This window comes from Amphibalanus amphitrite, unplaced genomic scaffold (genome assembly GCF_019059575.1).
Source record: "Amphibalanus amphitrite isolate SeventyFive unplaced genomic scaffold, NRLGWU_Aamphi_draft 000214F_arrow, whole genome shotgun sequence".
In the NCBI taxonomy this organism is placed as follows: Eukaryota; Metazoa; Arthropoda; class Thecostraca; order Balanomorpha; family Balanidae; genus Amphibalanus; species Amphibalanus amphitrite.
The window spans coordinates 655,083-670,828 of record NW_024881709.1 but is presented as its reverse complement, the minus strand read 5'-3'; the positions used below and the strand labels follow the sequence as shown (position 1 = coordinate 670,828).

Here is a 15,746-nt window from a genome sequence, read left to right as displayed (position 1 = left end):
GGCCGGCGGCGCCGCCAGCCCAGTCGCCGGAGACCATGGCGCCGCGGGGGAACGCTGCGGCGACTGTCCTGCTGCTGGCAGCCGTCCTGACGCCAGGTCAGTCACACGCCGGCCGTGCCCGCCGGCAGGTCAGGTCAGGGCGGTGGGGGGCGCGGAGTGACAGTGGGGGGGGGGGGGGGCGGGGGGAGACTCACCGGGCGGCCATGGTAAGTCAGCAGCTCTGGTACGGTGCTGAGTACTCGACACAGAGCTTTGGGCCTCATGCTCAACTCTGCCTTCAGCAGTGCGTTTCTGCCGGGTCTGAGTCTGCTGGCCCTGTCAGGCCCCCTACTGCGCGCAATATTTGACCAAGCTGTCGACCTAGGGCGCAGGTCCTAGGTCCTAGGTCCATCATGGTCCTAGGTCCTAGGTGCATATGTTCCACTACTTCTTTGTGTATTGCGTTTCCATAGATTAGCATCTCTAAACTAAACGCCAAGTTATTTATCAGCTATTGCGACGTTATGCTATCTATTGTATTGTCCAGCGTGGAACGTTTCTCGCTGCCTAACAGCCAAATGCCTGAGCTATGTTTGGTTTTGCCACTGAAGAGCTTCGCCCGTACGCAAGCGTCATCACTGGTATTTTTGGGTGATTTTGTTGAGTCAATCTGTTGATGACGTTTCATAACCACCTTTTGTTCCCACAGCATGTTTCGGGTTAACTTATATAATACATAGCGTAACCGGCGCATGGATAGAGTGCATATGCAGTGTGTTCAGCGCACGGCATTCACTGAGACACACACATGCGTCTGAGTGAAGAGCCACCGCCCTATATCACATTACGATAAACTGACTGTCGTGTATCAGAGTAAAGTTGAAGCGCCGCAAATGACTGAGTAGTGACGGCCGGCCTGGTTACAGACTGTGCCGCCAGCGTCCCCTCGCTGCCGGAGCTGCCCTCGGGCGGTGTGTGCTGCGAGCTGGCCGGTGCTGTGCCGCGCACCCTCCTCCGTCCGGGCGTCGCCACCTTCTCCAGCGCCCAGAGGATCTGCTCGCAGGAGGGGACGCGCTGGCCGTTCACCATCTACACGGGGTAGGGAATCGTCGTATATGATTATCACTAGTCAGTGTTCGGGAAAGTGTAGCGATTAGTGTTAGCGATTAAGGGTTTGCTTTTCCGATATAATAAGAAGCATCAGACGACCGTCGCTATGTTGAAACAGCATTTTGACTTATATCGGTACCAAAAAGTGAAGAGCAGCGTCGGTGATATACGCCTTCATGACGTTACGTTTTGCGGTACCGGGTGTGCTGACTAGTTTAGGAAGCCTCGCTTTATTGACTCATGGTACGCCGTGTGTTCCGGCAGGCTCGGGGTCCCGGGTAGCGGCGGCACCGGCTCGTTCGGCTGTGCGTCCATCTCTCAGCCGGCCTGTCTGCAGAGAGCTTCCTCAGCCTGCACCGCGAGCTGCCTCAACTCCAAGAGCTGCTTCCTGCGCTTCGACACAGGTGAGACACGGTCATTTCTCGGATGAGCGCACATTTCAGGGAGAGGACTTTCGGGTGGGTCGGGTGAGAGCGTCTATCAACTAAGAGGGTGTCCGAGACAAGCGCGTCTCTTGGGGAATTTGCCTTCTTCAGTGAGCACTTCTCTTCGAGCCCAGACGGGTGAAACTGCAGAGGACTTCTCTATAGGGTATGGTTTCTACGGAATATGGGGATTAAGGCGCGCAATGATAACGTCTCTGCTGTGCTCCGATCGATACGGTGACCTCAGACCTCTCAACCTCCTCCACAATTTACACTGAGCGCTATCCTTTGTCCGATATGGTGACCTACCGACCTACCGCCGCCCGGCAGCCAAGCCGTTCATCGTCGAGAAGGATGTGAGGCGTCGCACCAGCACTGACTCCAGCTCCGTGACCGACACGACCGGTGCTAGGAACTCCAGCGAGCTGAGAAAGGGCCGCGGTGAGTCACCCGGGACGACAGAGTCAGGAGTCAGGAGTGGACGAGTCAGGGGTGTGAGGAAGCGGCTGCGTGGAAGGAAGGATGCGTATGCCGAAGGATTGCCTATGCCCCTGCATAGGCAGATGTTACTTTAACTACGCATGAAATGTGCTTACCTAGAAATGCCTTTGCCCTTTACATGTTTGTCATAGTCAGTTCAGGTTTTGAAAAGAGCATGACCTGGCCAAAAGCAAGTTTCATTTATCACCAAGTTGACGCAAAAATGTAAACAGAGGACGCTGCCCAACTGGGACCGAAGCTATTCCAAGTGCGGAACTAATTATATAATAGGGAATTTATGTATAGTAGGATGCGCTCATTGCTTTTGGATGCATGTAAAAGTGGCGTAATATCTGATAGCTAATATTCATAAACCATTTGTATTGACAAAAAAAAAATACAAAGGACCAGTGGTGGCAAGTGACACTTCACGCCGCAAGTGTTTTGACGCATCACTTACGCTCCCAGACGGCGAAACAATCCGTACCAATGTTACCGAGGCTCTGCGCAATCGGCTCAACGTTTCATCGACGGAAAAGCAGGACAACAGGTTCAGGAGTGTCGACATCAGCTCCAGCAGCCTTTCCAGCTTAGGTGAGATGAACTGTCCCATCTGAACTGCATAAGGCTGTGGGACTAGCAATTGGTGTTGGTTTTGATAGATCAGTCTTTACGTAGTCAACGCTTAGCTGTCATGGCGTTTGTAGCTGTAAAAATGGCGGTGTCATCCTTTCCAGTGTGCTCGTCATACTCTATTTGTTTTGTTGTATTCATGTTGGCATATGCATAAGATTAAGAAGTAACCTTACAAAAGTGCTATCTTGTTGCACGCTCAATTCTTATGTGTCGAACTATCTTAGCGACAAATGCGCAAAGTGATTATTAATTTTTTGCTCCCACTTCACCGCTAGTTTGGTGGTATCCCAGTCCAATTAACCATAACACATACTGATCAGTCGTATTTCACTTGCCAGGCGACGCCATTTTGAGGACTGGGTCCGGTAAGCATTGTGTGTGCTAAAACTGCATGCTGATGATATCTTACGCTGATTTGTTGTTATGCATTCATTTTCACAAAATTGTGCTGTGTCACTCGCAGACGTTCACAAGAACGTCTGTTTCGTTCTTGTGTTTCGTCATGTTTCGTTTCTGCCCCTTGCGCCCCCCCCCCCCTCCCGCTCTCTCACGGGCCGTCGCCAGTGATCCGACTCCCGTGTGGTGGGTACAGGTCTCCGCATGTTACGTCTGCTCGCGGCCGCAGGTGGGGGGCCTACCCCCAGCGCTCGGCCGGCGCCGGCCGCCAACACCCGGCCGTCAATGAGCGTGTTCGCCGCCGGCTCCGGCACCGCCTCCGAGGCCGGTGAGTTTTGCAGACATCGGAATAGTTTGTGCGCTACTTGTTATGGCTGAAACGGACTCTTTCGGTAGTCAGCTAATCGCATGCAAGCCCTATACAAATGCACAAGATCTCGCTCGCATCAATTGCTCGCACGCACTCCCTGTGATCGATTGCAGCAAGCGAGAGCTAATGCATTTGAATACCTACTCTCGCTACCGGTTTCCTGACTGCCGAGTCTGTTTCACCCTCTGCATTATTTGTTGGACCTGCGTGAAGAAATGTTTGCTGGATTGTAGTATGTCGCTAAATTTCGAGTAATCTACAGTCGGTGCCCGTATCAATACTGTGACTGCTGTACCCGTAGGTTTCACATAGTCTCGCTGTTGTATCAAAAATCAGGCTAACTCCAGCCGTTCCTCTGACCGTCTGTACCCGGTGTCGCTGCCAGGGAAGGGCTTCTGCTGCCGCCTGGACCCCGGAGAGTTGCTCCAGCCCCTGGTCGGTGTCACCACACTGGTAGAGTGTGAGACGCGCTGTCGAACCAAGCAGCTCGGCTTCGCCGTACAAATCACGTACGTGACTGATAATGGAGGGTGAGGGCGTTGTACTCTGCGTAGCTTGGGCACTGAAAACGCCAGAAGTCTGTTTTGGATGAGTTCAGCCTCTTTTATGGAACCTTGTTTTGTGGCATTGCCTTTCGTGCGTATAATTTTTTATGGTATTTGTCGAGAATAATATGCAAATATCTAGTAGTGGAAAGTAGCGGAACATAGCATAAATGGATGTGTCTCAGCTCTTTTTTAACTGCTGTTACTTCTACAATGTTCATGTACACCGTCTTCTCTAATCTTCAGTTTTCGACAATCCCCTTTCTGACATATATTACTCTCCATTGCCACAAATGTGCCTCGCTAAGCTGCACTTCTGTTTCACCGGCGCGCCGCCTGTTTCAGCTACAGGAAGTGGGGCTGTGCGGGCGACAGCTTCAAGAGTCGCTGTGCCCAGCTGAATACGTGCGAGGGATGCGTAGCCGACAGGACATGTATGAACGTCCACACTATCTGTGAGTGCCCCACTGCGACTGCGGACTGCACTAAGGCGATAACAATGGAAACGGCTCTGGGGTCGACTTTGTTCGCAATACACTTCATAGACCTTTGTATACAGATGACTATGACTCATTTAAATTCATGGTGAACTAAACTTTAAAGTAAGGAAAAGATAACTGATTATTCAGTAAGCCCTATTATAATTTCTAATTTGTTAAACTGTCTCGCTTGGTTACGGATTTGGGCCACTTCATTGTTGTGTCTTGAACAGTTGACGCATGTCGCTGTGTCATTCAGCACCATGATCCGTGCGACTCAGTTGTTGTGATTGTTTCCGTGGTCCGTGGTCCAGTTGACACTACTGCAGTGTCTGTTTCCAGCGCTGTCTATCTCCATCCAGAGCATGCGGAACCGTCTGACGGGCTCTCAGTTTGCGGTCGGTCAGGTGGACCGCGGTCGTCGCACCGAGCGACTCAACACGCAAATCGGTCAGTCCCTCACCCATCCATCCCATTACAAACGCTCAGAGGTCAGCAGGGCTCACCGCCGTTATGGGGATGCCGAAGAAGCGGGAACAGCTGCACCGTTCAGAAACCGCTGGGCTGGAGCCCTCCGGAGGCAGCTTGTCTGAAGTTATATTGTGGTGATAGTTCATTACTTTTCTCCAGGGCGCTCCCTGAACTTAAATTTGGGTTAAGTACTAAGTTGCATTAATTGAAAGTGAATCAACTTCGAATAGTGGTGTATCCTGACGGAGTTCCATGATTTAGCCTGAAAATGACCTGACCTGACTTCAGAGTTCAGCGTGGCCTGTCCTGAATCGCCACCTGACCTGACCTGTCACCTTGACCTGACTTTGTGCAGGCCAAAGCTCTCTGACCGGTATCAGAACGGTCGATAACCGCACGCTGTCGGATGTCTCGGGGGACAGACAGAGCAGGCAGGTTGCCAGAGAGAACCGGCGGCTCTCCTCCGAGATCGGGCCAGGTGAGAGGCACGCGCGCCGAAAGAGACGAGGGGAAGGGAGAGAGGGGTGGGGGAAAGGAGACAGAGCAGATCGGGAGGGAAGAATGAGCTAATAGAGAGATGAGTATGAAAGTCACAGATGTCAACTGCTAGCAAAACTGTAAAAAAAGGTTTGCTATATTGAATTACAGCTTTGCTGCGCATTCCTCAGTCGCTCGTGTCCGGTGTCACTGCTGAGAAGTGAGCGTTATTCAAATAACTCGCACTGCTCATTTGCGACGGGTAACAGACGAACCCGTGTCTCTGTGTAGAAACACCACGGTATTGACGTGTCTGTGACGCCCCTCTCTGTGACGCCCCCGTCCATGACGCTTCTGATGACGCCCCCGGCAGACGGTAACTCTCGCGGAGGGGTTTCTATCGAGGCGGCCGTCACAATCACAGAGGCTGCGCGCACCAACCGTTCGGCGAGTCAGCAGATCAGTGACCGGGACCAGCGGGCGCTAACCACCAACCTCACACACGGACAACAGGGTGAGCGGGGAGGGACGAAGACGAGAGGGTGTGAGCGGTGTGAAGCGAAGCGATTTTTTGTAGGATCAACTTTTCGGTGGACTTGTTATTCAATATGTTCAGTGGTGCTGTGTTCTTCTGCCAGTGAAAGAAGTGTATTTACTAGAGTTGTGACAGAAGAATTAATGATAATTAAATAGAATGAGTTACTTCAAATGATCAAGAACTTCAAACCCTTTTAAAGCTAAGGGTCTGTTTCTCAATGTTCCGTGCATCTCAGTTTTTCACGCTGTCCTGTGCCCTGCCCTGTGCCTTATGGTTGCCAGGACTGTGGCGTGCATTGAGCTTTGACATGACCTCCGAACAGACGGAACGAGGACTCGGCGGGTGGATAGAGACGTCAACCAGGACCGAGACACGGTCGTCAGCCGGAGGGAGGACTCTCTGGAGGTGCGCCGACTGGCCTCCTCCACTGGCGACCGGCGCGCAGGTCAGTGACCGAGTCCTGATCATAGGTAGGGAGTCGTGGCCCGTGGGTGTTGTGGCAATGCAAATCTACCGCCCCTGTGCGCCGGGTTGGCTTTGGGGCCGCAACAGACGGCGAATGTCAAGGTCACCCGCGCTGGGGCGGCCGATTTGCGGTACCCGAACACCCACAGTTCCTTACCATTTTCCACGTATGGTCCTGATACCGGTATAGGTCAGTGACCTACCCCGGCACAGGTCAGATAACACTAGCATACCGAATACAGACCAGTGACCGACCCCGGCACAGGAAGTCAGACACCAGACCACACACCAGCATACAATTCACACCAAACGTCGTTGGCGGGATAATCACCAAATCACCAAAATAGTCATCACCACTCGCCAGCACAGCTATACTCTTGCGATAGCGTTGTCTTTTGATTTACAATGTTAGATTCAACGGTTCACTTTTAATACCGTCGCTTACGTCTACCGTTACTGAGCATCTGACTGAGCTAGTCGCTTTAATGGTGACTGAGTGAGTGACTATTCCTCTGCCCGTCTGTATTTCACAGAAGTGCTGCCTGGCCTGCGGAGTCCCCAGGACGGCAATGCCTCCCTCACAGCCAGTGACAGGAACATCTCCCAGATCGGCCAGGAGAGCGTGTTTACGACCACCGTGGAGAGGACGGATGATAATACCAACCTGCGCACGGCCGGTGAGAGGAGCGAGAGAGAGAGAGAGAGAGAGAGAGAGAGAGAGAGAGAGAGAGAGAGAGAGAGAGAGAGAGAGAGAGAGAGAGAGAGAGAGAGAGAAGAGAGAGAGAGAGAGAGAGAGAGAGAGAGAGAGAGAGAGAGAGAGAGAGAGAGAGAGAGAGAGAGAGAGAGAGGAGGAGGACCGTGATGTACAGATGGGAGAGGATGGGATGATGATACCAACCTTAGCACAACCTGCGAATAATCGTTTATCGGAATAATCGACGAGCATTGCCACTGTGGTCTTTGTCTTTCGTTTTGCTCTGGTCGTTACTTTGATGTAAGCTCTCCGTCGAATCTGCCCTAATTATACTACACATCTCGTTGTATAATATCTCGGGTAAATCCGCTGGTAACCAGCTGCGCCTTTGAACCCTGTGTGATCTATGACGACAGCTTTGCCTAACTACATATACTGTGAAACCTCCGTTGAAGCCGTGAGTAACCCTGTGTCTGAACCCCTGTGTTATTTACGTTTGTCAGCTGGTGACCGGACTCGCAGTTCCTCCACTGAGGCAGCTTTGAGGACCCAGGCCGAGCGGACCGGCGCCAGGAACGACTCCAACATCCGAGACACCGCCTTCGCCACCGAGGACCGGGAGCTGGGTACGTGATGATGGGGCGAGTTATACAGACGTTTAATTTTTGTAGCTGAGTGGAGTAGCAGACTTGGGTTCATTTATTTTGTTTTCTTTTTGAAGGATTTCAGGAAGAGATAGAGGACCGATATGCCCAATTTCGATCAAAATCGACTTTTTTCATCACTTCCGCAGCGTAATAACTTCGAAATGTTTTGTTTACCGCAACATTAAAGCGACCATATTTACAAGCGGCCAGAACAGCATTCAAAAAGTCGATTGATGCGTGGTTTGCGTTAGAAACAATGGCGGGAGGTGCGTGTAATGCGCGTAGCACGAGTGCCCCATATCAGAGCCATCATACCGGCGTCTCTCCCGTCACCGCTGGGACTCGTTTGGAGCTTTGTACGGTCCATGACCTCTATAGAGCCGAGATAAGGGCCGCCGAACTGTTGGCTCCCCCTCAGGGTGGCAGTTCGGACATCGACCCGCGCATCAGTAAATACGGGCCACCGAGTTAAAGAGATACCGGTGATGGTACAGACGTCCATATTTTTATGGGAAACCGGCTCGGGGTACGGCTCGGGGTACGGAAAGGTGCCTTAGTTCTCGTTGCATCCTAGTAAACCAAGGAGTTTTAATATAGCTTTCAATGTAGCGTGTATCCAGTACCATTGTCCATGGCTCACTCCTTTAACTCCAGTGCTGTCACTAGTGATCTCATCGTCCCCAGTCCTCTCACCGACCTCTGCCACCCCGCCCCACCTCCAGGGAGCGTGGAGCTCTCCACCACGGAGATCAAGTCCGGCTCGGTGGTGGACCGGGCCAGGGTGGACGGCGAGCGCTCCGGCGGCGCCTCCCGCACGGTGACCGCCTGCGCCAGGTGCAACACCACCTCCGATCTCACAGGTCAGTGTCGGCCCAGCGTGGTGCGCCGGACCTCGGTGTAGTGTGAAATATCTGCCCTGGTGGCGTTCAGAAGTGCGAAACTATGCGATTGATTGGTGATCTTATGTGGTGCCCCGATGGTTGTGTGGCATTGACCTAAATTTTAATCGTGTCGGTTTAGTACGCATATGTAATGTAACACGGTCCCAGTAACACACTATTCTTTGCCACACTCTGCCATATACTTTTGGAGTCTGCGATAGTTATTTCACAGCTCGTTTTTTACAGTCTCCGGTGCTATTCACTCTTCAGGCAACCCACCGGGCATTTTAACTTATCGTCCTTTTTGAGCGTTTTGACCTCCAACCACAACCACTAGTACACCGTTCCGTGACACGGACCCATCACCCCACCGCAGAGAGTACCCGTTCGGACCGCCAGAATCAGACCACGGACCACATCGAGACCGTGACGGAGGACGTGACGACGCGCTCCCGGGTGGCGCCCGGCGGCGCGCTGCCGCTCATCTCCGTGACGGCGCAGGACGTGCGCCAGGCACAGACGGTGGACACTGCGCGCCGCGGCATCGGCTCCACGGTTACCGCCAGCACCCTAAACACCACTGGAATCGGTGAGCGGCTGAGCACCAATCTGTACGTCCAGTCCGTCCAGTCCGTCCATCCAGTCAGTGTGACTGTGTGCTGGTCTGTTTGTTTGTTGTTTGTTAGTTTGTTTGCTTGCTTTTTGCTCAAACTACGCTTGAGCGTCAAAACAACTCTGCCGTGCCGATTACGTTCAGGTGACCTCTGGCCTGACGTAATGACCGCTGACCTAGCGTAATCGTGTTTGCCTTTGCACGGCTGAACTTCTTTCACACCCTCGATGAGGCATTTACGTACGAGCCCCTCAGTCGTGCCTATATTTTCTCGAAGCTCCCTTCGTGTTCGAAGCCATGTCTCCGTGACATTGGACTGAATGACGACACTGACACTGACCCGCCGTCGGGCCGGCAGGAGTGCGGAGCTCGCGGGACCGCGAGGTGCTCTCGGTGGAGAGGACAAACGGCACTGACCAGGTGCAGGAGTGGAACCGGGCCACCGAGGTGCGCACTGTGACACTCTGATGGCCGGGCCGCGGAGAGGAGTCGACACAATTCGGACAAGAATGAGCACATCTGCGTACAGGAAGCATGGAAAGTGCAGGGAGGGCAGGACCGGGAAGCGGCCAAAGAGTAAGAAGCTGTGGATGGTGGATAGAACATGGCTATCCAACGGCTAAACGATGTCCAATTCAAATACAAATATATCTTTCAACATGCTTTCTTTATGCTTTTTCGAGTTTGTCACTTCATGTCCGTGTCATGTACGGCGTCAACCGTGTTGATAAAGTTTATATAACATACATGTATGGTTATAAACTTGTGTATAAACTTCGCATATTTTATAGTTTCATTCACCGTGTTCGAAGTTGGACACTATTTAAGACAACTATGTCTGAAAAGGAGATAACATGTGTATTTTATGTACACGACACCGGTTGAACATCAAATACCACTAACAACCGCCACCCTGACGGGCCCACCAAGCATTCGTGATGCACTCTGCATTTCTCATCACCTAATGCTCCAAATATACGTCGTCACTGGCTAAACGGCACACTCAGCATTGCTATCTTCAGCACAAATGAGAACTGAGTATTGGATAGCGATAGACTCTTGCATTCTTCTATGTTCGTTCCATACGTGTGCTGTTAAGGGAATATTGTCACTATCGCATGCGTACCTTTTTCACAAACATCACAGATCTAAACAGACATCACAGAATCACAGGCACCTTCTATGAACAAAATGTGTTAGAAGTAGCTGAAACATGGACGATCCAATAACAGATTGCCTCTACTTTATCATGATAAGAAACCTGACAAAATGTGAGGGGTTCGGCGAGATTCGATCGCAATACTGAGATGACCACAAACCATAATACCTTCAACCGGTAATGACATTCAATACATCACTTGACATGTTTCTAATAACATACATTATAATAGTCGTATGACACAACCTCTGATACAAAGCCAGTTAATAGCAATGTCTGAGGATCGAGCAAGTATGTCGAGAATAATTACGAACGCCCCAGGGAACCACGTCGCCATTCACAATATCACGCAGGCCTTACAGACCGTAGGCTGCGCCGCACAGCAGTCGATCATTACGGGATAGTCTACCCTCCCGTTAAAAATCAATAACGGCGGCGACGCGCCTCAATGCAGCGGGAACTCAGCCCGCATGACAGTGAAAACCTAATTATCACCCCTAAACTAGCCCAGGGGCAGACCCGGACCCATGATCCAGGTCAGGTCACAGTTCATCTGCATTGACTTGGGTCAGGCCACTAACATGTGCACCGACCCCGTCCAGGTCTAGGGCATCTGCACTGTTCCAGGTCACGTCACGGACATCTGCACTGACTCAGTCCAGGTCACAGTGACCCAGGTCAGGCCACGGAGCGGTGGCTTGAGTCAGGTTGCTATGTAGGTATCTACATTGACCAGTGTAGGTCATGAAACATCTGCACTGGGTCGTGACCACTGGTTCAGGTCACCGAGTGACCCGGGTCAGGTCACGGGGCGGTGGTACGCGCCAGGTACAGCTGGTGCAGCCGGCTGAAGGTGGGCAGCAGTGCCGGCGGGATGTACGGTACCAGGGGCGGGCCGTACCAGGGCGGCAGCAGGGGCGCCAGCGGCGGCGGCCCCAGGGGCGACGACGGCCGCGCCGCCGCCGCTGCCGGAGGGGCCGGTGGCGGCGGCGGCGGGGGAGGGGGCAGCTCACTGACGATTGGTGGTGCCGCCTTTCCGCTGGCTGCAGGACAAAAACAAAACAACGAAGAGTGAGATTCGCACTGAACATTCTGCAGAACAGCACGATACCTAAACAACTCAATGGCACCATCATACCGCAATGTCATTTCCCCGAAGCAAAACATAGGTAGGCAGGATATGACCTATCACTTCATAGATATCCTTTAGGCCCTGTGCCATTGAAAAGCCCTCCCTGCCCCGTCAACGCCACTGTAGCGTTGCATGCTCCGTCCCGATAGCTACCTCCGTCGCCCCTCGCCCTCACCTCTGGCGATGAGTCGCACGGCCGCCTCCTGCTGGCTGCCGCTCTCCCGGATGACACTGTGCAGGATGTGTAGCGCCTCCTCCGGCATGTGCAGCAGCTGGTGCAGCCAGTGACCAGAGGCGAACGGTGCGCCGGGTCCGGCGGCCGGGGTAGGGGCGGGGGCGGGGGCAGCGGAGGGAGAGCCGCCGGTGGCTGCGCCGCTCGGGGTCGGACCTGGCGGGGGGCGGGGTAGGGAGGGAGATGACAAACCGACCGCGAGCTTATAGATATCAACAGCTGTGGCGAAATGGCGGAAACAGAAAATGGAGCGGGCCCACAGCAACCCGGCTGGGCTGTGGCCATTGCTAAGAAATATTAAAAAATATTGCTTAATTGCTCAAAACTGACGTAAAACGTGTTTGTATATAGTTTGCCACTCACTGGACGTAGAACGGCCGGCCGGCGAAGCTGAGCTTTCCCGGTCACCGTCGGAGGGCAGCACCGGCGGAAACACGGTCGCCTGTCCGCGGACCTCCTCGTGCTCTTGTGCGCGCCTCAGCGCTACCTGGCGAGCCATCACGCGCTGGCGGGCCTTCACCAGAGCGCACTTGTCACACAGGCATTCCTAGGGGATCATGAAATCCAAGGAAGTCATTAATCGAGTTATGGAAAAGTAGGTACAAAGTAACACTCCGTTATAACCCTACAATGAATGTTTTTTTCTTCTCACAATGGTATATTGCTGAGCTGAAAATGACTACTATACCGAATGTTTGCCTGTGGCGCGGACCCGGCATTAACGGCTGATGAGCAGTGTCTCTGGGTCCACGCTGGCGCCCACTGACACCGCCTGTCCGGCTGTGATCTGTTTGTAGCTACTGTTACATTTAATGCAGCCTGAGCGGTGTGCACGAGACCAGACCAGTGAGCCATGCTGTAGCATAATTTACAGCTGTAGTAAATTTGGCGCCACAGACGCGTAGGTCATCATGCACTCGTAAACCGGCGGTATACTGTATCATCAAGCCAGTGCACTGCGTACAATGTATAATGCATTCGGCAAAACGGGAGCGCTGACGTGCAATGATGGTGGTCGTATGTAGTCATGTGTTACGGTTCTTGGTAGGTTTGTTATACCAAAGGTCGCAATCGCATCATTGTATTTGTTGTCGTATGATGCAACCTGGTGCAATACTTTGTCTTGCAGGCATTATACAAGCCTATACAGTAGCCTTCCTCAAAAATGGGTCAGGTTTGTTTTAACATACCTACTAAGTACTAACTACAAAATAACTCCCAATGGAACGTCTAGACTAGAACGTCGGTTAACGGATTAAAAGCCTCATTCACTGTCCCACGTAGTGCTGAACGGAGCCGCCTGGGATGAACCCTGCGGTGGAGCTCTACGCTGATCGGCCGAGGCACCGAAGACCGAGTTTAACACCAAAGCGCTGACCGGATGGTCACAGACTTACCTTGTAGCCGCAGAAGCGTTTGTGTCCCCTGAGGCTGATCTTGATGCCGTGGTTGCGACACCGACTGCACAGCGGCGAGCGGGTGATCTTCGGCTGCTGCTCGCTCATCCTGTGCCGAAGACGTTAGACGAGTGTGAAAACGTACGCACAATGTAACGGATAACTTAACTGCACCTGTACCTAATTGGGCTCTTGTGTGCGCAGGCTAATGAACAAACGGCCAATAAGTGCCCTACAGTAATGTAAATTCAATGTCTGTGCGTTCGTCTTTGTGATTGGGCCTTTTATTTGTTCGCATCAATATCTGTCCGTCATCTGACACGACGATTGATCGGAAGACTCCCTACAGGAACTGCCTTCGCCCTTCAAGTCAAGTGTAGGCAGCCAGTGTACGCAACTAACTAAATGTCCACGGAGCCAGGAAGGGCTGGGGGAGGCGCCGGTGCCAACAGACACTTAGTCAGACCGGCCATTAAGATGGTCCGAATGGTTCCCTTAGGACAAATTAAACGGGTGATTCGCTCCTGCTGTAAATATTTTGTGATAGACGGTTAACTTAGTAAGCTTAGAAAAGACGTTCAATTTCAATGCTTTACCATAGTCACATTTTGTTATCCTGAAAATATCTGAAACATTTTATCAAAGCATAACACAATCGAAACCTTTGAGCTGCCGTAAAGAAAGACTGAAACAGGTCGTTGATTCACGTTCATTTCGTAATTGGGACGGGTGAGGAGAGTCGCTCATAAAACCGTAAACTGAATTTCAGCAACTCGGCATTTAAAGTTTTTTTTTCTCTCAATAATATGACTGGTTCACATTCAGCATTAGCATATCCAATGATCCATGCCGCTTATCTATAGCTATGACATGGGTTGATCTCGAATATGATTTCCATCGGCATCGTTACCATCTATGAACATCGCACTCCATTATCAATATCACCCACGTTCACGAGCGCCTCCCCTACGGCGACCCTCTAGCGGTGGCTGCGGCCCACCGGCTGTTTACCGTCACCGCCGCCAGTTAGTCGGCCTGTATAGGGACGCTCGGCAGCACCGCCGGGACGACGCGACGCCGAGCCCCCGGCTCAGTACCGCGATGATAGCTGTCACCGTATGGGGCGGGCCATTTGCCGGCCGACCAGCTCGCGGCGCCTATTTGCCAGGCGCGGCTGATCCGGCGCCGTAGTCCCGTTTACGACACACACCGTCTCCAGGTCGACCTCTGCTCGGCGACACAGCATCACAGAGCCGGCTCCGGCGACCTGCGGCGCTCTGTCGCCACTACAGTCGACAATGCCGACCCATTGGCCCGTCGGCACGAGCCGGCGAGCGGCGCTTTTTGAGATGTTAATCTCGTAAAAGGCTCGTGCCATCGTCGTCGTCGGCGCGTCTGCAGCGACGCCGGCCGTCTCGGACCGGCACGACCGGCCGGCAGCATCGTATAACCTGGCGGCGGCATCGCGATTCTGATTAAATCCCTTCCTTCATCTTCAATTCAGTTTATGTCGCCATTTTATCACGCGGCCCGAGTCCATAAAGAGCGGCGGGCCGGCGTGTTTTCGGGGCGGGGGCGGGGGCGGGGGCGGCAGACGGCGCCGGGCGGCCAGTTGACGTGCTGTGCCGCTCTGTGCCGCCGCACCAAGCCGTCCTCAGGGCCGTGTTACACGGCTGCTGGTTATTCGCGCGCCCGGCGACCCGCGGCCAGATGATTTCCAACGGCTCCCTGGGCGGCCGTGGAGAGCCATCGGGCCGCGGCGCCGGCCCGATTTACCGGCCAACTTGACTCGTTTCAGCGCGGCCAACTGCCGCCGACGCCGGCCGACACCGAATCTGTATTCAAATAGTAGTTCAATACTGGTGCCTGTAGTGCTGTGGATTCAATAAGGGCGCCGCCGGGGGGTGATAAGGTGACTCGGACGGTCAGAGGTCACCGGAGGGCGCCGAGTCAGAGTCGGAGTCGGAGTCAGAGGCCGGCACTGACAGTGCGGCGGCTGGAGAGTGGCCAAATAAAACACGGCCCGATGACAGCCGACGGGGACATCGAGACACAAAGGTGGCGGAGCATGTGCCCGGAAAGTGGGCTGACATATGAGGAGACGGCAGTAAAGGCTGAAAGGATGGCCGGCGGGATAGTTGAATTAGCTAGCTGTTGAAACAAATGACGAGAAGGAACTTCACTCATCAACTGATGCAGTCAAATCGTATCCGTTAGTTGTTCGTTCTTCCCTCGCCCGCACATGGGGGGGGGGGTGGTTGCCACCCCCCCAGGTAGTCTTTCTGCTCTGCACTCAACATTTTTAGAGCTAGAAGGCTGATTTTTCGTATAGCTGCTCCTCTATCCTTTCTTGATGTCCACTGAAAATTTCAAGTTTCTGTGATTTTTGGTTTCGGAGATATGACCTTGTTTTTCAGGTCATGTCATGACCCAAATGGCCAATTCTCAACATCTTTCGCTTGCCATGGGCCTTGTGAGCTTTTGACACCCTGATTTCGGCCTTTTTTGCCAGTCTTACCTCCCACCTATCATGGAACATGTTGTTCGACGATGTACAGGGGTCAACGTCAGGGTCAAGGTCAACCTAGGTCATCTAAGATAATTGCGTTTTAGGCAAGCT

The 15,746-nt window shown here is 52.9% G+C and overlaps 2 protein-coding genes across 4 annotated transcripts in view; one reads left to right on the top strand and one right to left on the bottom strand.

Moving 5' to 3' along the window:
* Positions 1 to 9: 9 nt before the first annotated feature.
* LOC122385316 lies at positions 10 to 9,964 on the top strand. Of its 2 annotated transcripts, none has more exons than XM_043373500.1 (18): positions 10 to 96; positions 906 to 1,077; positions 1,354 to 1,493; positions 1,845 to 1,955; positions 2,463 to 2,588; positions 2,969 to 2,995; positions 3,256 to 3,354; positions 3,782 to 3,905; positions 4,287 to 4,396; positions 4,763 to 4,870; positions 5,247 to 5,369; positions 5,742 to 5,882; positions 6,229 to 6,351; positions 6,905 to 7,048; positions 7,569 to 7,691; positions 8,435 to 8,572; positions 8,970 to 9,182; positions 9,565 to 9,964. In XM_043373500.1, the coding sequence occupies exons 1-18, from the start codon at positions 36 to 38 to the stop codon at positions 9,672 to 9,674; spliced, it is 2,193 nt and encodes a 730-aa protein (XP_043229435.1). In that variant the 5' UTR covers positions 10 to 35; the 3' UTR covers positions 9,675 to 9,964. The 2 variants fall into 2 exon arrangements, with proteins under 2 accessions (XP_043229435.1, XP_043229434.1); XM_043373499.1 differs by having other exon boundaries at positions 3,223 to 3,354.
* A 104-nt stretch (positions 9,965 to 10,068) lies between these two features.
* Positions 10,069 to 15,746, bottom strand: part of LOC122385318 (adenine phosphoribosyltransferase-like) — a 55,033-nt gene continuing 49,355 nt past the window's right edge. Inside the window, exons 3-6 of one of the 2 annotated variants that reach the window (XM_043373504.1) lie at positions 13,127 to 13,235; positions 12,093 to 12,276; positions 11,673 to 11,885; positions 10,069 to 11,408 (exon numbers count right to left, since the gene is read on the bottom strand). In XM_043373504.1, the coding sequence (XP_043229439.1) occupies positions 11,170 to 11,408; positions 11,673 to 11,885; positions 12,093 to 12,276; positions 13,127 to 13,234 (744 nt within the window). In that variant the 5' untranslated portion in view covers position 13,235 and the 3' untranslated portion in view covers positions 10,069 to 11,169. Of the gene's footprint in view, positions 11,409 to 11,672; positions 11,886 to 12,092; positions 12,277 to 13,126; positions 13,236 to 15,746 lie in introns of those variants that run through there. The other variant, XM_043373510.1, reaches the window with a different exon arrangement.